Genomic DNA, 20,836 nt, shown 5'->3' on the forward strand with positions numbered 1-20,836 from the left:
TTTCAACTCTGGACCTTGTAGACACTTTTTTATGATCAAATTTAAACCTGAAACCAGTGTTAGGCCAAAATAGTGGCAGTGGATGATTTGACAGAGGAACATAAAGTCCTCTACGTAACTATGTATGCCTTTCCTATACACTTCAGTAGTTGGCATTCAGACTTACCTTATACAGGTGCGTAACGGGCTTTGCAGGCGTGGTTCCCTTGCGCGCACTGAATACATTTAATTCAAACCCTCCCACAGGCAGTTAACCCACTGTTCCTAGGCCGTCATTGAAAATAAGAATTTGTTCTTAACTGACTTGCCTGGTTAAATAAAGGTAAAATAGAAAAATAAAAAAAACTTGCTGGACAACAGATTTTCTCGTGGAGTTTTCAGTACATTTATCTAAAGCCATCCCTTTAAAATGTGGTGTACCTTTAATCTGAATTGTCGACAGATTCACTCATATATAGAGAGAGAACGGTTCAGAATATTAGGGATCAATGAAAGAAAGCATTGTAGGCCTAAATACATGCATATTTGTCGCATTTTCAACACCAATTGCTAGATTTCAAAAATATTATGATCTTGTATATTATTTACGGTGAGGAAAGTATTTATGAATCATTTTTAAAAACCACACGCACAAACTATATCGGTGAATCAAAAATACAGTGGTTCGATTCATCCTGAACGCTGACATATTCAAAATGGTACAATCCATAAAATATTGGAAGGTGAGAAAAGTGTACCGCAGTGGTTGAACAGTAGTCATTAAGTCCACCCTAATAATCCACACTAATCATGGAACTGTGTTGAGAACAGTCCAGTCGTTGCGAACCGTGCATGTCCCAAATGACTGCGCAACTTGCAATACGTTAGCCCAATATGATCCACAACTACTAGCTATCCTCAAGAACTACCACACAAATATGACAGAGGAAAGAAAGAAAGCTAAGCTAACTATGGAATAATGCAAAATCTAAGGAAAGGAACACTAGAGTGACAGTTCTAAATGTGGGTAGAACTGACAGTGGCATGGTGAAATAGACCTAAAACAATTGTCATGTTTATTTACAATCCCCTTATCCGAATGGCTTACTCATCTACCTAGCGCTTACCAACGTGTCGAGAGAAGTGCATACAAAGATAATTACGTTCCATTTACGTGCGCCTAACTCGGGTCGGAATTCCCCCATAGGTGAACAGGAATACATTTGGAGGTTAAGGGATCTGAAGGTCTTGAATTGATGCTGCTTTTTTAAGCATGTTCTGCGGCTAGCTAGCACCTTGAAGATCTTTTTAGACTTACCTCTTTCTCCATTTACCCTGAAAGTAGTCTACGGGCCTGGAGAGACGGTCATTTACAGTTTGAATTTGTTTAAATAACATTAGCTAACTTTAACCCCATTGACTACTTTAAGAAAAATGAAAGGGTAGTCTATAAAAGTGAAGCTATCCCTTCAAAGACCATGAACGGATCCAGTGGTTGTGCCCCTTTCCGGGTATGAGATGTTTTACCTGCTTGAACCCCTGTTGCAATAGAGAGAAAACACTGGAAGGCCTGTGTCGCTGCTTCTCTCTGCTCTGGCCATCCACCCACCCTTATTCCTGCACTCTCCGTTTGTGTTCTTATGTCAGGACTCACTTACATATGATGCATTGGTGCTAACGGACAACTTCCTGTTTAAATAAATATGGAGATGAAAGGGGGGCATTTGGCTCAGACGAAATCAAAACGTTAACCTGGGCCGGGGGCTGCCGGGACTGACAGAGCGTGCGAGGGAGGCAGTAGCCCTCTCTTTCCTTTTTTTTTGTCCTACCACTGATCTTTATTTATTTTTGTCCTTTTTGGTCATAAACATGAAAAAAGTCCCGTACGAAAGCTTAGAGGGGTAATATTACCAAAATAGAGACCTTGAAGGGGCAGACTTTTCCAAGCATTGACCTGACCTTTCTGAAAGCTGGGCTCTATGGTCGCTACACAAAGGCAGTAGCAGGCCTGCACAGTTTGACAAACAACAGGAGAAAAAGGATGAGTTGTTGCTCTTTCACCCCCCTCCCTCACGTCTCTATCATGCGACGGTTAGATGTTCGAACTCACCATATACAGACCGAACAAGGCCCTCATGTTTCTGTTGTTCAGCTTCAGAGCCTGGGCAAAATACTTTCTGGACAGCTCCAGGTTTTCCAGCCCCCCCTGGGTGTACTTCACCTGTGAGACAAGGCATTCAAATATGGGTATGAGGCGTGCCGGCCGGGGGGCTTACGCAATGCCTACAAGGCATCTGAATAAGCATGATGACATGACAAGCCGTGTAAACATTGTGACATTGATGAGCGTGTATTCCTGCTGACCGTTAAGTGCAGCGGCCGGCTCCTCCATGTGAGAGAGAGCATTCGCGTAGAGGGCTGGGAGAAAACCTTATTCCATCGTTAGGCCGCTTGATGACGGACATGCAGAAGTCATACCTACCTCAGCGTACTGCTCACAGTACAAGTGATTGTGAGGGTTAGTCATCATCAGCTCCTCCAGACAGAAAGCTGCTTTTCCATAGCTGTGGAAACAAGGGAACAATGAATAGATTGATGACCACTAGCGATGGACATTTAATCGTTGAGCTTTTAAATAGTAAGGGGGGAAATGTGCTCTATTTCATCTGTGATGTAGTTTACCTATTCCAATCAGAGTGTAAATTTGTTCGGCAGAAAGTTATACTGCTGCCTTGGTTTACTGTCCATTTTGGCAAGTTTGAGTCTAGGAAGATGCATCCAACAAACTAAGTTTATTTGCAGACTAAGGGGATCTGGTGGCCTATGTGGTTATGTCTATATTGGCGAAACTCTTCAGTTTTGGAAAGTGGAACATTGAAAAGGAGAGGAGCGGGGGTCTCCAGACACACAGGATCAATCTGTCTGTCTGGCGATGTGTTTTTCACTCTGGTAATGTCTAGTTAAATACCTTCCTGAGGTCAGCGCTACAGTAGAAACTGGCACACTGTGCCCTACTCAGATGAGATCACTTCTCAGCAGACTGCTGAGCTGTTGACCTCACGCTAATCTACAACCATTACACATCTAATACACAGTTTCTCCTTCAGGGGACCCGTCCAAGGGAATGCAAGTTTCTCTCTCCAGCACACACTCAGAATTACACAGTCCACACACACACACACAATTTCCCACGCCTTGACAGACTACATGAACCCAGAACACTAAAACAGGGCTATTAAACCAAAATCGGACAAAACACAAAACCCAGCACTCAATTGTAGTGTAGAGAGAGACTGTACGTGATCCAGCATATGCTGTATGTGCTTGGAAATGTGCAGAAAAAATAAAAATGGTGCTTGTGGTGGTGGGATCATAAATGACGCAAGATAAGGATGCAAATTTGTAGCCATTTCACTGACATAGAGGGAGAAGTGGGGACACACACACACGCTCTGACGCAAGCTGGGTGTATTGGCGGGAACAGAAACGCCCAAATGCTGCCTCGCACGACATGAAGAGACTATCGGCCCATTTAGAATCTGTCTAAAGGACTTCAAAAGCCAGAGAGCAGCAGCATTAGAGTGGTAGGGGAGTGTGAGGGGCAAGTCCGAATGAGAGGGAGAGAATGGGGCGGGGGGGGAAAATCAGGGTATTTGGAAGGTTGGGGGCTGTTTACAATTACCACTTCCTCCCCATAAAGACTTTCAGATGTGCTCCTGAAGTGGCCCCAGCCTGCAGCGGCGAGAGGAGAGGCAGCCTCCATCACCAGGCAGAGCCCTGGCTGACTGCAGTACCGCACCCTCCAATCTTCACCCTCCGACCATCATCACCACCACTCAGCTCCAACTCCCTAAGCCTGGGCTCAGAGACCACGCTGCTAGCTTGTGGTGGTGGCACTTTTAGTTTGACTCACACATTGGCTTTGTTTTCTTTGAACATCAAACAATGGTTGGTTTTTGGTGCTACCAACTGTAATAGCAGTTTGACTGAATTCCAGCCCAAAGCTTTTTCCCAACTAGACTGGGCAAACGGATCAAGATTCCTCCATTAGACTGTGCAAACCCACCACAGAAAGTCATCATGCGCCATCGGATGACCAGGCAAATCTGAACCGATAGACAGTAGTTAGTTAAAGACTAATTCAACAGCACTACAAGCTCAGATGATTCCCAATGAGTCGAAGCGTCTCAGCGGTTCAACGCAACAATAACAGAAAGGCACAATCTCAACGTTTGAATATCACGCAGCGGTATGAGGATTATTTTAAAAAAGGTTCCCACTGTGTTAGGCTATTAATTACTGTCAATGTTTGAACACTGATGCCTGTAGAGCCATGTAACAATGTCAGGTGAGAAACCATGAGTGATTTGTATATTTTTAGCTTGCGGGGCGCTACACAGTGAGGGCAGAGGCGTTTATTTCTCTTCCCCATCAGCCTCTGATTTTTTCTGGCTCTGGAAAGAAAGTGCCATCAACTTCTGCTGGGAATCTCTCTGCAGCCACTCTCCCTCCCTCTCTCTCTGTGGAAAAGAGAGGCGATAATGCCATGCTGTCCGGAAGAGGGTGAGGGAAAAAAGGGAGTTTGTAACCCAAAATAAAGAAAAGAAAGAAAAGAAATGGACACGCCTGTAGATAAGGGGCTCGGGGAGTGAATGGGGTGATATTACAAAAGTTTGGCTAAGCTGGGAGATAATCCGCTCACCCCTGGATGTCCTCCCTCTACTACAGCAATAAAGCCCCTCAGGACAAAAACATGAAATATCCAATAAGAAGCTCTCTCACCGCGCTAAACATTCCTGCAGACACTGCCCTCCTGCCAGGGTGACCACGGAGCCGGTGTGCTGCTTACACACACACACACACACACCTCCGTGAAAGACGGCTGCTTCCCTGACTCCTAAGTCCCCAAGACAACTAAGGAGGGATAAAAAGTGACACAAACAAAAAAAATGTCTTGCAATGCTCTTGTCTTGGGAGGCTGACAATTTCCCCTGGCAACAGAGATATCAGTAGGGGGTTGACTTCACCCCATATGTATGAGCGGGGGGGCTTAGGGTCAAAATCCTATTACCCTCCTCTCCATGTGACAAACATAGACAGGGGCCCAATGCGGACCCCTGGCTGAGTTAGGTATTTCAACGCCCCTCTCCATTGTGCCCATCCTAATATATCCCCTCTGGGATCAAGCCGTCAGTTCAGCCACCGAGACTGGGAGAGGAGAGGAGTTACTGCTTACAGACACTCCCCACTCTCGTCTCACCCCCCCCCCCTGAGTCTGTTAGAAGCTGACAGATGCCCCTGGGAGATATGATAAGGTGCTGCCTCAAGGTCTTGACACCAGGGAGTGCTGGCAGAGCACTAGAGTGAGAACACACTCAAAATCTGGAACGATCACAGGTTCTTCTCACCACTGGAGTAAGTCAGTCAAAACGTCACAAGTCATGTAGATAATGCGTTAAAAACGAATGCGATAAGGAAATGCCATGCTCACTCGTGCTCGTTGATGTAGAGTTCCGACAGCTCGTGCCACGCTTCCTGGTCACCGACGAACCTGTAAAACAGTGAGACTCCCATTGAGGAAGCTTTTCAACAACATCACACCATGCTATTTAGAACCCTTCTTTAGCAAAAATCAACAATAACCACTCTAATGTAAAGTACAATAGCTGAAATCGCCACGTTTCAAATCAATCCAAATCGTAGCATTGTATAACTAGGCTAACATAGACAGACAGGCAGAGCTCCCAAGATGGGGGGTTAAGTAGACTTGAGGGGGTCTCATAGACAGGTTGTGGCCCAGCCCGGCTCAAATCGAATGCAAACCCCCTTTTAATTAAAAAGACCAGGGGAGGTGTGCGTGAGGAGGAGGTCGTCCAAATCTCCTTGTAAAACACTACTCACTGCTCCAGATACTCGTTGAGCTCGCGGATGGCTTCGGCACTCTTCCCCTGGGCCTTCAGAATCGAGATCTTCCTCTTCCTCGCCGCCTGTGGAGATCAGCATCAACAGAGGATTAGTAAGGTCTTAGCTCCTCAAGTGTTTGACCGAGGAGAGGCGGTCTCATCAGAGCTCACACAAATAAAAGGGAGAGGAGAGAAAGGAGGAGGGTACGTGTTAAATGAGTTTGGGAGTCTTGAAACTGTGCTCAGGTGGAAGTTGGGATGTTGGTCAAAGCCACCCCCCCTCTGCTCCTAGCCGAGCCCCCTGGGGATAGGGATCATGAGTTCACAGAACACCAAATCTATGTGGAGTGGAGGACTGTAGTGGTGGGAATCAGGATTTTACATTTTCTCTACGGAAACATCAGCCAACAGCGTTGGTGGTGATGTTCAGTATCAAATCATAACATTTCAGTTAAGAGATATCTTCAAATTAGGAGAGAGATATTGACTGCATGAACCAACCTAACTGAGCACTTTTCTGTTAGTTTTTTACACAGGTGTGAGAAGCCTCGCTACTTAAAATGCTGATGTCCCTACTACTATTGATATTGTTATGGGGCAACTTTAAAATTGATGTGCCAGCATCTCATAAGAGGTAATGGTTAGCTAGGCTATATCTGTGGAAGGGAGAACACAAATTATGAGTCAACATTCAAGAGTCGGCGTGTGAGCTTAGAGTCTGAGATATAGTGGTGAGTCATCCACTAAGTGGGGAAAACAGAGCCTTACCCCAAATCCAATGGCCAGCACATTCAGAATGAGCTTCTGAAGCCTAGCTAACTTACTTCAGCCTCCAATTGCCTTTTATTTTATTTCGATGTCGAAGTGACCTTAAAGTGGATTGGATTCTCATCAATCTGAATCAGAAAGTATTACGTCCCCTCTGACTTTTCCAGGCTGCATTTTGGAGGGGGTGTGTGTGTGTGTGTCTGGCTAACGGCGGGCTGCTGTTGCCATTAGAATGGTGCTGCCCTGCCTGCCACGGACCACTTTATTTATGGACTGGCATTTGATTGAGTGGGGCTTCCTTTCTCCCACACTCAAAACCAAAGCCATTGTGGGCTGTGCATGAGTCATGTCTGAGCTGCCATAAATCTGGGAATCCACTGACACCACCGTCACAATAAATCCACTTATTCATCACCCTGGGACAGGGACCTGCACTACAGCCTGGCTATGGTGCTTACATAGCCCACACACACACACAGGACACACACTCACCTAAAGTCAGCAAACTTTGATAAATATCTAGATTATTCTTGACCTGTATTATTCTTTGCCTTTGTTCTAAAATAAACACATACCATGTGAATTTCTGTTTGAGAGTGGTCCTCAAACAATTAAACACAAGCATTGTCAAGAAAATATTATTCAAAAGGATTAAGATTCATTTATAGAGCAATCTGAGTGAGTAGGGGAAGGGGGGTGACACCAACTACTTCTTCTCTTCCCCCTCTGCTCATAAAACACATATCTCCTCAAAAGATCAAACTATTCTACATGGACCATATTCTACTGGGGCTTGATGCTATGTGAGATTAAGGAATTTATACTCACTTCTAACCAAATTGCTAACATATGTATTTTTCCCCGTCCGATACCAAAACTATGTCAGAACACCAACTTTCAGTGTGGATGTTGCAATTGTTGGCCTACCCCACACCCCTCTCTTTCCCCCTTCCTCTCTTTCTCTCCCAGTCCTTTCTTTCCCGATAAAGAACCACTTGGGGCTCACTCAGAACATATGGAAGTTGGTAGCCCCGAAGGAGTCACACCCCGAAGGAGTCACACAGATCTTTATTAAAATGCGGAGCTCTTCCAAACCGCTCCTTCCCCCCTCCAAACTAATGATCCAGACGAACCTGGCAGCAGGGATAATCCTGCTGTTGTCATGATTCTTTTTTAATTAGGGTTCTCGAGGAGCACTCAGAGCACTGGATTGTTAAAATCACCCCTGGCTCTCGCTGAGAAGGACTGACCACAACCCAGGCTCTGACTGTGAGGACTACACTGGACACCTAGATGGCCTGTGTTATAATAATGTTACATAACATACATGGGAGAGATGGAGGGGGTCGAGAATGGAGGGAGGAGATGGAGAGAGAGAAGAATACAGAGACAAAAGGGAGGGACCATGAACGACGCTCTGTGCCACTGTTGTGAAATAGCTAGTAGGTGAAGGTATTAATATATTAAAAGCAACAATAACACTAAATTCAGAGTAAAACATTTGTGTACAGTAAACGAATAAGCTATTACAGATGTTTCAAATGCCTAAGAGCTTAGGGAGTTTTACTTGTAATCAAAGTATACTAAGGCATCCAGAAATCAAATACAGAAGCATTGTCTAAATAGTGCCTAAATCATATGGTTGCAAAAAGCCAATATTTTCAATTTCAACAGGATCTAGTTTCAGCTCGGTAGAAAACTGAGTGCATCTTGACCTCCGTAAAAACTATCTTGTTCTACACTAATTGCATACAATTCCCATTCAACCTCAGTAAGGGATTCTCAGTGACCTCAATTGCTTTCTCAATAAATACTAGCTATGTTTCTACACACCAATTAGGATGAAATGAGGGCCGGAATTCCATATATCAGATGAATCATTCAGTGTCATTTGGACTCCGAATGAATAATAAATGAAGTTATCTTTTGTATGAAAATGTGGTAGACAGACACTAGGCTATAGCCTTTTAGTCAAAGTTCTCAAAGAAAAAGACGAGAGAAGCACAAAAATGCATTCACGCAAGCAAATGAGAATTTCGCCAGATCATTGCTGTAGGTATTGGAACACAATAAAACTATAGAAGGGCTAAGAGTTCGACACATTCTTTGGACACCGCCATGGCAGAGAAACCTTGAGCAATTTCTGTTGATTCAACAATTTTGGTTAATGGGTACCACATCTATTCCACAGCCTGTAATTACAACAGCTCAGTTTCCAATCTCCAGCTCGGCATGCTGGGATGCCTCACAAGTCCTTGCTGTGGTCGCCAATTTTCCGCCATTTCTTTTGAGCTCCATCCCCTCCCTCATTGTACAGAACATGTTAGAGAACATGCTGGAATGGGAGCAGTGGAGATCCTTCATTCAAAGACAGGTGACCTAAATCATGTCAGCCCCCATCCACACCACACACCCTCACCAGCCAGGACGGGTTGGTGGGAGAGAAAAAAAACTGGTCTGGAAGACACCAGGGGACAGTGAGTATCTGTTTCCATTCCCACCTTCAGGTTTAACAAAAGGGCGCTGGTGTTATGGGTGACATCCATCCTGCCTTTGGAGATCAGGAAACAGACCGATCACATCCCCAGGTCATTGCCTGGGTGGTGCTCTGATTGACTAGCGAGTACTAGTACCCACCAATCCCTCAAGGATACAATTCTCAAGGCACCTCCCATTTCCCATTGGAGAAGATTTCACTACCCAAAGAATGAAAAGGGCAATGCGTATTTTAACTAGTTTACCCATTAAGTAAACTATTATGTGTCATAGGTAGAGCTCCTAGAAAGCCTTTGATAATTCAGGACCTGGTAGACTTTCAGCGAAGTCTGCCTAAAACATTGTCCTTTGCGAAGGCTGATTTTACTCTGCCCTTCCAAGTTCAGTTTAGGTTGAAATGTTTTACGGTATACCAGGGTATTTGGAAAAGGACACATTTTTTTCCATAGATTTAAATATTTGTAGTTTAATTTAAAGTATACTTGCAGTCAACTTGTGTAATACATTAGAAGAAAACAAAGATTTGCGTTCTTCATTTCACCTACCACATCATTGTTCCATTATGGAGCTTACCGGTAGACCCCAGTCACATGGTGTTTGTTAACAAGCAGACAACAATGAGAGACAGGAGCCTTGAGTCACTCACTGTTGTGCAGCACGTGCCAGGTGATCTAGTTACAGGAATTCACAACTAAATGTTTGCCTGCTAGATATCTTATAATTATTAAGTTAACTGTCTAGAATGTGCTGAATGCGCTGCAGTTGTGCATGTGGTTATGCCTCTATTTTGTCAAGAAAAAAATGACTATTCTCCTTTTTGATTGTGCATTTTCAGATTAAATTGCAGTTCTTACTTTGTCCACTAGGGTTAGTCAGCGATTTCAGGCAGTCGAAGTCATTGATTTGCGTGCTAGCAAGTTAGCGATTAGTTCTCAGCTGTTAAGTTTCTTACTGTTAATAAATACGGATGATTGTCATAATTACTTTGAGTCATTACTAAATTATACATAAAAATACCGTTATAAAAATCCAAACCGGTCAATGAATGGATACTGGTACATAACGTAAATCTCTTACGGTTCACCCCCCCCAGCCTTAGTTCAGTTTGCAGCCATAATACTCAAATATAGTAAATGGCACGAACAACTAAGCACAATTAGGCTAATTGACAGAACTATCAATGCTAACGCTAGCTAGCTAATGGGCTTACAAAAATACTGGGTGAGAGATACAAATTTGATGTCCCTTTTTAATGTATCCATTAGTTAATCTGACTGGGGAAATAGATAAAGGGCTTCATTGCCAAACACCAAAAGTATTCATTTAAAAGAGTTCAGTGTTTCCCAACTGGAAAACAACTATCTAAAATTAGCTTGAAAGATTAAATCTAGCTACCATTATTACTTTTGTAAATATGAACCAGATGGTGGAAACATACTGAAATCTCTTCCACCTGTCACAGCCACTTGTTCACCTATTGAAATTGAACTGAAGTTCATGAAAATAAATAGCAACTACTTAACCCTGTTGCCCAAAACTAACGTTAGAAACAGCCAGCTAACTTAATCTGGCTAGTGAGGCTCGACCGGACCGGGTTGTTGTGAAGCTAGCCACAGTAAGGATTAGGCACAACAGTGGAATTTGCGTTTTGCCTTCAAAATAAAAGTACCCCTTTGAATGTGATGCAGAAGGTTACAATTGGTGGAATCATGCCATATTTAGAATAGACAACGTTAAACAAGGTTGGAATGTGAAGCAACAAAGGTGTATCAGTCTACTCGGTGACACCCACAGAACACAACTGTGAAGAGTTTACGCAAATATTAGCGTTGTAGCGCTTATCGTGGGACAGTGACTGTGAAATCACCTACCCAGTCATCCTATTGTGTGTATTGACATTCAAATTGCACTGAACAGCTTTACCTAAGGATTGGGGTTCAATGAAATGGGGTATCAGTCTACTCAATACCCAATATATATATTTTTATGAGAGTTTTCAGACTCCAAAACATCCATGCAGTATTGTTTCTCCTCTGGAATAATGTTTAATACACATAGTAGGTTGACAATAAACGTGGCTCAATTCGGTTGTTTCAGAGTCCCGCAAGAAGAGCTACAACGCTAATGTTCTCTGGGTGTCACTGTGTAGACTGATGTCATTGATCCACAATCCATAGGTAAGGCTGTACAGTGAAATAAGTATGCCCCTAATGCAATTCTAAAGTCTAATACATCCAGTGTGATTTAAACATATTTTTGTCAAATTAACAAATTGTCTTTTGTTGATTTCATATAACATTCCAACCTTGTTTATTATGATCTATTCAATTATGGCATAATTCTACTATTTGTACTCATTTGCATCACTGTCAATGACAAACTTTTATTTTGAAGGCTAACCGCAAAGACCACTATTGTGGCTAATCCTTATTGTGGCTAGCTTCACATAGATGGGTCCGACCACCATTAATCAAATAAGAACTTTTATAAATTAGGGTTATTTTAGATGACGATACCTAGCTATATAGTTAGCTAGCTCTACTATAGCTACTGAAACAGATTGTCATTGTGCTATGTTTTTGAGGAAGAACATTGTTTGCATCCATCAGCTTTTTTTCTGACCAGGTGAGCGAGGAAACTTTACCACCATCATAGCATACGTAAATGGATGAATCATTGTGACATATGAAATATGAGTGATAGTGTAATCAACGTATAATAACTACGTTAAAAAATGTATGAACGCGTTAAATTGTTATGTGAAGTGCAGTCATATTCAGGTCCTGATTTGTCAACAAAGTGTTATTTGACGTATCTTTTTTGACACGCAAAGACCAGTTCCATAGGTTGCATGCTTGCCAAAAACTAAAACATTGGAGGCGGCTTATGGTAGAGAAATTAACATTCAATGACATGTCAATTGCACGCTCCCTCAAAACTTCAGACATCTGTGGCATTGTGTTGTGTGACAAAACTGCACAATGTAGAGTGCAGGACAAGGTGCACGTGTCATGATCATGCTGTTTAATCAGCTTCTTGATATGCCACACCTGTCAGGTGGATGGATTATCTTGGCAATGGAGAAATGCTCACTAACAGGGATGTAAACACATTGGAGAGAAATACGCTTTTTGTGCATATGGAACATTTTTTAGATCTTTTATTTCAGCTCATGAAACAAACACTTTTACATGTCGTGTTTACATTTTTGTTCAGTATATTTATTGCTGAGGTTGTGGAAGTGCCTGCACTGGTAACTTGACGACCAAAAGCAGTTGCTCTGGAGGCATCACGGCCTATACAAACTAACTTGCGCTTCCCTTCCCACCACCTGTCTTGTCTTCCATGACAGAGTATTCAATGTGCTTGTAATTGAAATAGGACATGGTGGATCTAACCTGTGTAAAACAAATAGAACTCTCATTTTAATAGAAGAACGGTGACTGGTTTGGTCCAACAGAAACAGAGAAAAATAAAGACTGTAAATGACAAAGTGAAGGTGAAAAGGGGTCTGAATGAGGGGGAGAAGACAGTTACACTCCAGGGAACCGATAGAGATGAGGGGGCAATTCTTCCACACCAGAAAGAAGGGGAGGGTGACTGCATCAGAGCATACCCACGTTTATTGATTTTGTCAGCAAGGCCTCCGTTTGTTTGAAACAGACAGTCGATGAGGTGCAGAATCCTCACAAGGTGTCCAAAAAACTAAATGTTTATGCTTCGTTTCTCGCACTTTGCCAGCCAAGAGAAAATGTTTAATATATTTAAGCAAGACCATGTGTCGCTGCAACGCAGAAACTTGTTGAATGTCTACAGGAGGACTGCCAAAACAAACAAGGTCATGGTTTCTTTTGAAAACCCTTTAAAACATGTATTTTCTTGCGTGGCCACATGTCCTTATGGAAACAATTAACAGCAGGTACAATGTGTTTTGGGTTGGTGGTCGGGGATTGGCAGAACACTGGATAGACATGGTCTTGCAAGTCATTCAGCTGAAATTCAATAGAAATTGAGAGAAGATTGTATGGATTTTAAGGCAACAATAGTGCATATCTAAAGGCTATACTCGTTTATAATATGACGGACTCAAATGGTAAACTGCTGTGTAAACCAGAGGGTTGCATTTGTTGGAATTGTTTTGTGTTAACAGTTTTGCTACATCACTATGATAATGCAGACTAATTGGCAGATAGACAGAAACACAGATGACAGACAAAAGACAACATGTGGATAGAACTGACACAGCAAGTGGCGATCAAGATAGTGGGAAAGTAGCAGCCTTGTCAGAGCCCAGATACTCTACAAATCTCACAGTGCATAGTGCATGGGCTTAAGATATAATATAACAAGAACACGAGTAAAAGCCAAACGGCTTCCTATATCTGTTTCTACTGTTCAGAAGTGAATGCTGGGCTTTACACCTGAAGGGATGCACATATCAATGTCGACTAACCGACCCTCATTAACCGGTCAACAAACTGTCAAAAATAAAATAAAAAATCCAGACAGTAAAATTGTGTGACTAACAGAAAATACTATGCATGCATACAAGAAATATACATTCTTCTTTAAGAGAAGCATGCAACAATAGCAAGCCTATCGTCTTTCAGTCAAAAGGTTTTTAGCTTTACTGAACATGGAACTCCTGTAATGAAGCAGCAGCTCATCATTTTCAAAAATCTATTTGCAGGAAAACCCTGTTCTAAAACAGCACACCTAATGAGAGCGGTTCCATGTGACAGATGAAAATCTCAGTTAGAAACATAGAACGAGGGGGACTCGAATAGCAACAACTAAGATGGCCACTGGCTTCTGGACAATGAAATAAAGTTGATATGAAAACCAATAAATCATGAGAGAAATGCTGGTTAACGGCATGATGAAGTCAAAATAATTGCCTCCACGTTTCTATGGATGGATTTTGGCTTACTGGGCTACTTTGAAGCAAGGTAAGACATGCCTCATTATTTGAGGTAAAGTCAAACTTTCAGGTTTCATTCAATTATAATGCCTCATGCGTACATTGCAAAGTGGTGTGTGACACACTGATACCCTACCTACCGTTGACTATAGCCTATGCACTCAAATGATGAAAGGGAGGTGCATTTTAATAACGAGTTGAGATTGAGTAACAAAAATATTAGCACTTTTTAATGGGCTTACAAAAGCATGTTTCACTCAAGCTCTTGCAGTCTCACACGAGTCGTGGGATTAGACACGTCCTCCATCCTCATCCACAAAGCCCTAGCAAAACAAAAACTTGGTACTAGCACTCACTGTTGCCCCTAGTGGCCGGTTTTAAGGCATTTCCCGACATCCTCAGGACATTGATAGACGTCCAATTTCGAAGTCAATCTTGAACGATCTCCCTGGTTTCACTCAAGTACCAGCTTTTTGAGGAGCTACTCTCACGCTGTTTTTAAAGGTGATTAGCTATTCCGCTCCTCCAACATGGTTATGTATGCTGTGCACGTGTAATAAATAACATACATGATGACTAACAAAAATACACAAGTGCCAATTTAATACCACTAAACTATGAAAATGTACTTATAGAGACTGATAAGCATGAGCGGTAAAATGCCTTTTCATTAACACCCCTAACCTGAAGCCAGGAGGGTTCTAAGGATTACCTATATATCACCGTCTTCAAAGAGCAGGCATTTAGGTTAGCCTTAGTTCCACCACACATGTCCAACACTGCCTAAGACCATGAACCACTCCCCCCTCTCCCACTCCCTCAAACACTTGTCATTTGTGTGGGTGAGAGCCTGATCAGCAATGTGGTTGAGGTCAAAAAGGCCAAGGGGAGTTTAACTATGCAAACTCGCACCACTAATACCAAAGCTTTTCAGCTCTCCAAAATGTTTGGACCGCAACTGTAACAAAATAAGAATTAAGTGTTTTTCCTCTCTTACCGTATTGGTGGGATCGTCTTGCAGTATTGAATCATACTGCTTGCTGGCATCCTCGTACCTTCAAAGGCAGAAGAAGAAAGAAAAAAAGACTGACCAGTCAAGACAAATTAGGTGGTGTTGAAATCAAACAGAGTTCAAGGCAATCAAGTTTCTGTACACAATGCAGCCGGTCTCTATGGTTACACAGTGAACCCTTGCCGAAATCAGCAGCGATCTAAAAGAGGAAATAAACAGTCATTACTGTTGCTGCTCAAATAGCCTGCATTGTGATAGGCTTACACCACTTCACAATGAGTCAAGAAACCAACACAAAGAGTAGGGAAGCACACTGATTTGAAGAGTGTATAGACAATTATTGCCTGTGATTTGCTCAAAAGGTGATTCAAATCAATCTGTTTAGTTGCGTTTTAAAGGCCTTCCTTTTGAGCCGTGTAGAATAATAGGCTACCTTCTATTACATACAAGTCTGATCAGAGCTATATTCAACACAATGTGTGTTTTAAAGTTACGAGGCAAAGTGGGAATCCATACGATTCTGTTTAATATTAGTGAGTTATGAGCTGTAAATATCAAACCATGCAGAAATTTCCTGGCAACAGGGAGGTGGAGGCATGTTCACTTCACTTGTCATGTCAAATCATGGGTCTGCAGGGATGATTTTGAACTTTTTTTTTTATTAGAGGTGAAATGCAATGCTAACGGTTTAGCAGCCAAAAAGCCAGGGCTCCATGATCAAAACCTGTTCTGCTCACCACAACCTACAACAGAAGCAACTCTGTTTCCCATTAGCAGTGAGCAGCCCCACTTCCAGTGCCACTCCTTCCCTCACATCCACTTTATTACTCAACTGCACTCTGGGAGATTTCAGATGGCACCAGGCAACCACTCACGAGCCACTTTGATATGCTTTATTTACTGGGGGGGCTCAACGAAACACAGTGTGCGTGTGTTGGGGGTGAGGGATAGTTAGTTGTTTGAAGCTGTGTCATTCCAGTGTACCTCCGCCTGAAGCCAATTAGAGGCCAGTGTGTGCCATTTATTTAATCTGACAGTGCAGGAGTTCAATTATCACATCAACTCCGACATAACCGATAAACGAGTCATGGTGATCAGGGGTGGTAAACAAATTGAATTACCCTTACTCCAGTTCCTGTCAAAAATACTGTGGTTATCTTGTTCCCTTACATTCACTCCCCTTCGGTTTTTACTAATCACAATTGCAGATGTACAAATAAACAGTGCTGAGAAGAAACAAAGCTGAAACTGTGGTGACATGCAAATATTTACAGCCAGGCAAGACCTCGTCTCTCAGCTCAGAGACGAAAAGCACAACAAGATAATATATATATATTTTTTAAACAGAAGATTGAGGGACCCCCAGAATAGCAGTGGGAGCAAACCACTTCCTTCCTGGGGAATCCCTCGCTCAGGCTAAAAGGGCCGAGCACTGAACCATTCACTTATTTTTTCTCCCCCTTTTTGCCAGCGGAATGGTTGTTTCCAACACAAACAGAGCCCACCACACACACTCACCCAGACCATCGTACCACTTAGGATCTACAGTACACCCCCCTTTACCCCAGGCCTATAGGGTAAATTCAGTTTAAGTCAATCCCTTTTTGACAGCATCCCTTTAGCTTTAAACTAAACTTTCCATATGTTCGCCCATGGAAAAAGTGGTTGGAAAGTGACTTGTAGCTGAATGCCAAAACATTCAGGAGATAAAGGTGCTCAAAGTGCAACAATTTCCCATTCCCTACCATGCGACATCCATGCCTTCATCACTGGAAAATATAAACGGTTGATTTATAGATCATTTAAAAGCTTACAAAAAGTGGTCAAACTTTTATTATTTATTGGAAGAAAAAAAGGTTCCATAATAAATAAATAAACTTTAATGTCAATTATCTAAAAACACACATTTTTTCCATATTCGCATGTGTTGTAGCTTAGACCCTATTTCACAACATCGGAGGTTTTTGTGTTGTGCCCGCCATCGGTTGAGGCACAACATGCGCTTGAATACAGGGTGGTTGCCATTAAGGGCTGACCCCATTTAGTCGACAGGTCGATTGTTTGGTCTATAGGCCGTTGGTCGGCAGAGATTTCTTTAGTCGAGCGGTCGCAAATTGTTAAAAATTGAAGGCACACAAGACACCTGTCTGATTTGTGCCAGTCTCAGTGGACTAATCCATTGCGGAGGCCGTTGGGATGGCACAGTCCATCACCTTAAGACAGTAGTTCCCAACCAGGGGTACTAGGATCCCTGGGGGGTACTTGGCCTATCCACGGGGGGCACTTGATTAGAAACATGAGACCATAGGCGCTACTCATAAAATGCTCATAGGTGGAGTGCCTCAGGGGTACTCCAGGAAGGGAAACATGCAATTTTTGGTTCAGTAAATGAAAAAGGTTTGGAAACATTGCTCTAAGACATACAATGCCTTCGGAAAGACCAATTACCTTCTTGCCTGGTTGCTAAGTTTGGTCGAACGGCCAGCTCTAGGCAGTGACTGGGTAGCTCCATATTTTTTCCATTTACCAATAATGGAGATCACGTTGCTCTTGGAAACTTTCAACACTCTAGAAATTGTTTTAAACCCTTCCCCAGATATAAAGTGCCAGTAAAAAGTTTGGACACACCTACTCTCTCAGTGATGACTTTGTGCTGATAATCGTAGCATTGTCACCGGCTTGATGTATCCAAACGATGCAGTCCCTTCCTCTCTCAACATTTCATTTGGATTCGGTGGACTGATATATAGTGCAGTTCGTTAAACATTCAGACCCCTTGACTTATTTCACATTGTTACTTCACAGCCTGATTCTAAAATGGTTTAATTGTCCCCCCCCATCAATCTGCACACAAGACCACATCATTACAAACAGGTTTGTAGAAATGTTTGCAATTTTTTTTTTTTTTTAAGTATTCAGACCCTTTACTCAGTACTTTGTTGAAGCACCTTTGGCAGCGATTACAGCCTTGTCTTCTTGGGTATGACGCTACAAGCTTGGCACACCTGTATTTGGGGAGTTTCTAACCTTTTCTGTATATCCTCTCAAGCTCTGTCTGGTTGGATGGGGATCGTCAATGCACAGCTATTTTCAGGTCTCTCCAGAGATGTTCGATCAGGTTCAAGTCAGGGCTCTGGCTGGGCCACTCAACAACATTCAGAGACTTGTCCCGAAGCCACTCCTGCGTTGTGTTGGCTGTGAGCTTAGGGTCGTTGTGCTGTTGGAAGGTGAACATTCTCCCCAGTTTAAGGTCCTGAGAACTCTAGAGCAGGTTTCATCAAAGATCACTGTACTTTTCTCCATTCATCTTTCCCTCGATCCTGACTAGTCTCCCAGTTCCCTGCCACTGAAAAACATCCACACAGCATGCTGCTGCCACCACGCTTCACCGTTGGGATGATAATTGTACAGGTGATGAGTGTTGCCTGGTTTCCTACAGATGTGACACTTGGCATTCAGGCCAAATAGTTCAATCTTGGTGTCATCAGACCAGAGAATCTTGTTTCTCATGGACAGAGATCTTTAGGTGCCTTTTGGCAAACTCCACGCCGGCGGTCATGTGCCTTTTCCTGAGGAGTGGCTTCTGTTTGGCTTAATTGGTGGAGGGCTGCATAGATGGTTGTCCTTCTAGAAGGTTCTCCCATCTCCACAGAGCAACTCTGGAGCTCTGACAGAGTGACCACTGCGTTCTAGGTCAAATTCATGGCCAAGGCCCTTCTCCCCAGATTGCTCAGTTTGGCTGGGCGGCCAGCTCAAGGAAGAGTCTTGGTGGTTCCAAACTTCTTCCATTTAAGAATGATGGAGGCCACTGTGTTCTTTGGGACCTTCAATGCTGCAGAGGTGGTACCATTCCCCAGATCTGTGCCTCGACACAATCCTGTCTCTGAGCTCTACGGACAATTAATTCGACCTCATGGCTTGATTTTTGCTCTGACCTGCACTGTCAACCGTGGGACCGTATATAGACAGGAATGTGCCTTTCCAAATCATGTCCAAACAATTGAATTTACCACAGGTGGACTCCAATCAAATTGTAGAAACATCTCAAGAATGATCCATCGAAACCAGATGCACCTGAGCTCAATTTCGAGTCTCATAGCAAGTGTCTGAATACTTATGTAAATAAGTTATATTCTTTTTTTATTGTTAATTTGCAAAAGTTTCTAAAAAAAACAAGCCTTTTTGCTTCGTCATATTGGGGTAGTGTGTAGATTGATGAGAATATATTATAATTTGATCCACCTTAGAATAAGGCTGTAATGTAACAAAATATGGGAAAAAAGGGAAGGGGTCTGAATACTTTAAATGCACTGTAGGGTACATACCATTTTGAGAACAGATTAATACAAAAGAATGCCCTGCCCTATTCTAAATTCACAATTGGTGATTACATAATGATGCATCTTTCACTTCACCTCGCTCATCAACTCATCCATTCTGATTAACTTCATCTGTTCATGATAAAAAAATCTCAACTGTTTTTCTTTTCCAGTGATGAAGACATGTCTCAATGGGTCAACTTTGAAAGGGAAAGGAAAGGGGATACCAAGGCAGTTGCACAACTGAATGCATTCAACCGAGCACCTTCATCTCTTGAATGTTTGGCATTCAGGCCAAAGTCACTTTCTGAGCACCTCTGCAATGGGCAAATATTTATGGAAGGTTTCGTTCAAATCAAAAGGGGTGCTGTCAAAAACGGATTAAAGGGTAAATCCATTTGAATGCAGTCTTTCAGCCATGTTACAGTGAGAGACTCTGAAGCTTACTTTTCTAAAGCCTCCAGCCGCATGCCTGCTAATCGCTTCACTCGTTGGCTACCTGGAAACTGCCTCTTCAGTTCCTGTAGACAAGTCTGCAAGGGAAGTGGGCAGAGGGAAGGTGCAATTAGAGTTGACTGGGTGCAACATGCTACAAACAGTCAGGACACATACACTTTCTTTTACTTAAAGCCCCCATGCAGTCTTTGAAATTGTATTTTTTAAATCACTGCAAATGATCACTCTTAATTTCATGAAAATAACATTTTGCATTTACATTGTAGTCATTTAGCAGACACTCTTAATCCAGAGCGACTTACACAGTTAGTGCATTCATTTTAGAGATTCTCCGCTACTTTTGTAAACTTTATTGCCAGTAGTTCTGAAACTAGCACTCACGAACCAAAAGTGGTCCCCTGAAAATTGCGTACTTCATCACATATGTGCACCACGTCATTGCTCGCTCTATAAATCCGTCTCTGCGGTTTCCACTGTGCCATTGGGTCCGCCCCGCAGATAACGCTGGGCAGGCCTCCTGATAGCTGTCACTCAAATGTGAGGGGCTGAAGCTCTTTGACGAGAACTCTAACTGTTAAGGGATTGGACAAAGTGGGGGGAAATGTAGGGAAAATGGCACAATGGCACAAACTAGGGATTTCATGACCACCCCTACGTAAAATGTATTTTTTATTTCACCTTTATTTAACCGTAAAATGTATGCACATATTACTTTGGATAAATGCATCTGCTAAATATATATTATGGCTAATTGAGGTAAAACAGTAATTCTGCTCATAGATTATGCATATATGAACTACACATTGATACATCCAGCCCTTAGTCACCAAAGTGCCAAAGCATGTCTTACAGCTAGTTAAGTGAGAAATTTAAATTTACATTTACATACAGCAGATTCTCTTATCCAGAACGACTTACAGGAGTAGGGCACTTTAAAATCTGCTGTATTTTGTGCCTGATTCCAATACATTTTTTCCCAAAT

At 42.6% G+C, this 20,836-nt stretch overlaps 1 protein-coding gene across 1 annotated transcript in view; it reads right to left on the bottom strand.

Annotated features, from left to right (window-relative positions):
- emc2 (ER membrane protein complex subunit 2) overlaps window positions 1–20,836 on the bottom strand; it is a 54,743-nt gene that overhangs the window by 11,917 nt on the left and 21,990 nt on the right. Inside the window, exons 4-9 of the mRNA XM_024386146.2 lie at window positions 19,846–19,931; window positions 15,065–15,122; window positions 5,881–5,966; window positions 5,471–5,530; window positions 2,462–2,543; window positions 2,090–2,200 (exon numbers count right to left, since the gene is read on the bottom strand). Coding sequence (XP_024241914.2) covers window positions 2,090–2,200; window positions 2,462–2,543; window positions 5,471–5,530; window positions 5,881–5,966; window positions 15,065–15,122; window positions 19,846–19,931 — 483 coding nt within the window. The remainder of the gene's footprint in view (window positions 1–2,089; window positions 2,201–2,461; window positions 2,544–5,470; window positions 5,531–5,880; window positions 5,967–15,064; window positions 15,123–19,845; window positions 19,932–20,836) is intronic.

The sequence above is a fragment of the Oncorhynchus tshawytscha genome, linkage group LG23 (genome assembly GCF_018296145.1).
Source record: "Oncorhynchus tshawytscha isolate Ot180627B linkage group LG23, Otsh_v2.0, whole genome shotgun sequence".
NCBI classification, from domain to species: domain Eukaryota; kingdom Metazoa; phylum Chordata; class Actinopteri; order Salmoniformes; family Salmonidae; genus Oncorhynchus; species Oncorhynchus tshawytscha.